Below are 5,000 nucleotides of genomic sequence, written 5' to 3'. Positions count from 1 at the left end.
TTGGGCAAATGATTGTGAGCGACGCGAGAGCTTTTCAAAGTACGTTAAAAATGCAAATATTTGCCCTTCGTCGTCAAATATCAATTGACGGGTTACACGTAAATCTTAGCATGCGCCACATGACTTGACCCATATTAAGTTGAAATAGACACAGAGGTGATAATTTCGAAATTTTCTAACCTTATTGGCAGTAAGAGACAGGTCCATAGGCCGATTTAACGTGTTTCTTTCACGATTCGTCGCCTTTAAGCGGTCAAAGTTTGCTTCTGTTTAGACAACGTCTAATGCACATCGCCAACTGTCAACGTAATCAGTGGTCGAATATCATGAATCTGTGATCTTCTTTCGCGGCATATAATCATCACTGCATCTACCTAAGTCAACAACTGCTAAGCAATTCGTGGATAGTTGTTTGTGTTGTACGTACTACACCAAGTTGACCAAAATATTACATTTGATTGCGACCTTTTACCTTTGCTCCCAAGAGTGTCGGCGCCCGCAGCACAATCTTGCAGCGTTCGTTATTTGGTCGTCACGCAATGCAATCATTTTAGTAGGTAGCTACACCGGTAGGGGTATATAGTAATAATAATAATTAAAAAATCAAACAAATAAAAAAAATGTAAAACAAATATAAATATTTGATGTCGATATATTCGTATTTTGCTTTCCATATTTTGTATTGGGCACTGTAAAATAAGTGAAACAATTTGTTGAATGTTCATCCGTTTTTAGTCTGGGCCAGCGTGCAGTTCTTTGATTGGCTACGCTACTATCTATTCTGTGATAGATAGTATTTAGTGTAGCAGCTAACAAAATTAATGACGGCCGCCTCTTGGCGTTCTCAAAGTGTCTGTGAAGAGGATTTAGATAAAGTTTTCAACCACTAGTTGATTTATGCTAAGAGGGAATGAGACGAAGACCCCCGAAACCCGCCCCGAAAGAGCTCTAACTCGGGCCCCTGCCACAGTAAAGCTTAAGCGTTTTTATCTCGAAGAAAACGAAGCAAAATATTTTCGCCCACACTAACGTTTAAATTTCCCATTGGTTTCATCTGTCCAAACTAAAACGTTGGAAAACGATAAGAACGAGTTGGACCTAGGATTGTGCATATGTGAAATAAATGTACAGTTAATACCACTACATTCACAAAGAAGTCCCACCACGCGCTAGCTCTTCCCGGTCTAGTCCAATGTCTCCTTTGTCTTTCGTATGGCTTTCCTTCTCTATCTCTATATCTCTTCGTGCCATAAGGCACATAAGGCTTTGACATTCTCTTTCCATCCACTTCGGTTTGCTGCTAAAGGTCTGACAGTCGTCCATGATTGCCACCCAGCTACTCGTCTTTCGTCTTCAACCATTCTCCTCCATGTTGTTTTTGGTCGACCAGTGGTCTCCTCGTCCCCTCTGGCCTCCACTCCAATGCTGTAACACAGTGCTCCTCTCTGTTCTTCCTCAATATATGCCCGATCCAATTCCATCTTCGGCGTCTGATCTCATCACTCGTTCTGTTCACTCCTGTGGTCTCCTGGATTTGTTGGTGCGAGATGGTCCGTGGCCATCTTATTCTCAGTATGCGTTTCATGCATTTGTATTGGAAAGCGTCCAGCTTCTTTGCTTCTGTTTTCGTGAGTTTCCAAGCTTCGCAGCCATACATCAAAACTGCTCTGACAATTGTTTTGAACAATTGAACTTTCGTCTTCCTGCTAATTTCGTTACAGTCCCAAATTCTTCGCAACCTGTAGACAGTTTGTCTGGCTTTACTTAGTCTCTGTTGTATGTCTTTGGTCGCCACGCCTTCTTTATCCAGCAGTGCATCTAGGTACTAGGTTTCCTTCATCAGCTCTGAATTGTTATGGCGGAATCTCACAAAACGCTTCAGGCATTAATTTGTGACATTTTGTTTCCGTGCGGAGATCGGGTGACTTCGAACGCGTAAGAAAAACTGCAAATTGGGGAGAGGCTTGTGAAGATTTGTCAGTTTTAAAAAAATGTCTGTTGTCGAGCGCGCGCAAGATGATGCGTTTGGTACCGGGGTTGGGTAACGGTATGATTACCGGTATGTTGCGAAAAGCAATATGCCACGTCAATATTCTAACATGGCCCCAAGGCTTTCAGGACAAACATCCATATTTGGTGTTGTCTTCTTTGTATCCAGTCTCTTTCGGGAATTTAGAGACAAAAGAAACTTTAAAAAGTTACAAAATAATTATCCCTAAAGCCTCAGAGCAAGTAAGAATATTGATATATCGAACGTGACCTATTTGAGTAAAAAAAAACTTTGCAAAAGACGCACAAAAGTCTCCGACTGTCGCGAGAGTATTCGAAAACAAATTCTGCGACGACTTCTTTTTGTGTTTGCACTGTTTGGTTTTGTGGAAGCTGCTTTTGCACAGCGCGGAAAGATCTAGGAACGAGTTTAAGCCGAAAGTGTTACGCAATGTAGGTAGCGGGTCGCGTAAGAGATGACAACAGGAGACAACTCAGAAGACAAAGAGAAAATAGTCATTCTTTATATTCTTTTATTTACTCTCTTCCCACTCAACAAGATTTTGTGCTCAAAATGGTTACGTATATATCAGGATAGAAATTGCCCTACCCCTACCCTCTAGGCTGGGACGACAGCATTGCGTGACAAACAAATGACGAACCGCTGCAAAGTATTCAACTTCAAGCAGCAATCGTTCAGATGTGGTAGTATTTTGGCGCTGTGCGAAGTGAGCAACTATTCACAAATGACTCAGCCGTTGCTGAGTTAGATGCAGTGGCGATCAGATGCGCCGAAATATGGTATTTGACCATTAAATACGATGACAGTTGGCGATGTAGATCAGACATTGTGTAAACAGAAGGAAACTGTACTGCTTTATATGTGCCGAATGGCGGGAAAAACACGTTAAATCGGCTTTTGGATCTGCCTTATGCAGCAAATAAGGTTAGAACATTTCGAAATTATCATCTCTGTGTCTACTTCAACTTAATATGGGTCAAGTCATGTGGCGCTTTCTAAAATATATGGGTAACCAGTCAATTGATATTTGACGACGGAAGGGCAAATATTTGCATTTTTAACGTACTTTGAAAAGCTCTCCCGTCGCTCACAATCATTTGCCCAAAGAAATTTTTACAGGAATCTGTAGACCATTCTTCTACGATTCAACCAGCAGAAGCTTAGTCCATTTGAAGGTTTCGCACATGATGAAAATTAACTATATTTACGAAGTACTTTTAAGTGAATGAAATACATGTCTTCGAAATTTAATCATTTTCCACCCAAAACGACAGCACAACATTCACTAAAATCGACCAAGCACACATTTAAACATTGCACAAAAATATTTGAGTGTTCTAAAGACGGACGAATAATGTCGTTTTGCATGCGAGACTCTCAAAGTTGTTTAATAAAATGGTGCGTGACATGGCGATTTTAACGGAATTTGGTAATTTGCATATTTCTCTCAAATAAAAGGATATTTTGCCGAAAAAACTGTCCAGTAGTTATTGTCATGCCCTAGCCTATCTACCATGGAAATATGAGCCAAATCGAATTTTCGACCCTTGCCGCGAAATTAAGAATTTGTCTGATTTTTACAGGCAGCCACTCTTAAGTACGACAGCCAACACCGTACAACTCTGTAATTAATACCTTGAAAGTCGCCCATTAATATCCAGGCCTCCGATGTGTTGAGGGATACCACATCACCGAGATATGGGTCGAACACGATTTGGGCGCCGTTCTTTAGTGTTCCCTCTAACCCACTGCGAATATCACGCACTTTTCCACTGTCCTCACTATCAAGGGGCCACTGGTGATCTCGATAAAAACCTGTTAAGGAAGGCTAGACGTTAACTTCCGTTTTCTCTTATAAAGGAAGCTTCCCCGTACTGGTCGAGTTTAGTCTGAATTTCATTTTCTTAGATCAGCTGTTTTATGAACTGCTCCTTAACCTATTTCGAATTAAAATTAGAATTTTATCATAACACTTGATAGAAATACTAACAAATCTAATTGCGTAGTCCGGAGAGCTACCTAGAACCTGGTAGTAATTGTGAGGAAAGCAATGTGGGACAAACTGACCTGATTGGTTGACAAATTCATATCTTATTTGGCCATAAATAGAGCTCTCTTCATCCTGGTCTCTATCCGAGGCAGCTACTTTTCCAACTTCCTTAGGGCCGCTGGTGAACCATCCCTAAAAATTTATCAGTCACTCGGCAAACAATTTACTCGACCAATAGGCAAACTTACCTTTATCATATATGGTTCACGAAGGCTTTAGTGGCCTTGCATCCAATGCCAAAAATGTCTTGTGAATTCGAGATATAGCATCACAAATTGATCTTACTTTTAATATTTACGCAACTTTGTTTTTTCCATAGGGGGTGATAATATTAAAGGTTTATTGGCAGGTTTGGCCAATACATTAGCGTTTTCTTTGAAAATGCATGCAGGAAGAGAGTGGTGGCTCAGTTCGTAGAGCACCGGGCTCCCATGCGGGAGGTCGTGAGTTCGACTCCGGCCGGACCAAAACTCAGGGTCTTTAAATAACTGAGGAGAAAGTGCTTCCTTTGTAGTTACATCCGCAAATAGTTAGACTTTCAAGTCTTCTCGGATAAGGACGATAAGCCGGAGGTCCCGTCTCACAAATAACTTCCATGTTCATTAGTTCCCTGTGGGACGTTAAAGAACACACACACTATTCGAGAAGAGTAGGGGATGAAGTTCCCAGTGTTGTGACTGTCTTCTGTGTGTATATGGGTGGGTCGGTATAGCAGGTCCACATCAGCTGAATAGCTGCCAAAACTTCAACCTGCTTAAACAAATAACTAACAAACAAACAAACAAAACAAGTCAGGACCAGGAGATTTTGAAGGCTTGAGATGTTCAAGAAGCTTCAAGACTGCGTACTCATTGATAATATCGATGGAGATGTCAGAGTTCGTTGTTGGTGAACGCTGAGACGTGAGAGGCGTAAAAGAAGCCGTCGAAGAAAGGCTTC

General features: G+C 41.3%; 1 protein-coding gene across 2 annotated transcripts in view; it reads right to left on the bottom strand.

Moving 5' to 3' along the window:
- Positions 1 to 5,000, bottom strand: part of LOC138020023 (protocadherin Fat 4-like) — a 125,303-nt gene that overhangs the window by 102,556 nt on the left and 17,747 nt on the right. Inside the window, exons 13-14 of one of the 2 annotated variants that reach the window (XM_068867013.1) lie at positions 4,079 to 4,193; positions 3,647 to 3,826 (exon numbers count right to left, since the gene is read on the bottom strand). In XM_068867013.1, coding sequence (XP_068723114.1) covers positions 3,647 to 3,826; positions 4,079 to 4,193 — 295 coding nt within the window. Of the gene's footprint in view, positions 1 to 3,646; positions 3,827 to 4,078; positions 4,194 to 5,000 lie in introns of those variants that run through there. The other variant, XM_068867012.1, reaches the window with a different exon arrangement.

The sequence above is a fragment of the Montipora capricornis genome, chromosome 10 (genome assembly GCF_036669925.1).
Source record: "Montipora capricornis isolate CH-2021 chromosome 10, ASM3666992v2, whole genome shotgun sequence".
In the NCBI taxonomy this organism is placed as follows: domain Eukaryota; kingdom Metazoa; phylum Cnidaria; class Anthozoa; order Scleractinia; family Acroporidae; genus Montipora; species Montipora capricornis.
This window is presented reverse-complemented; position numbering and strand designations above follow the sequence as displayed.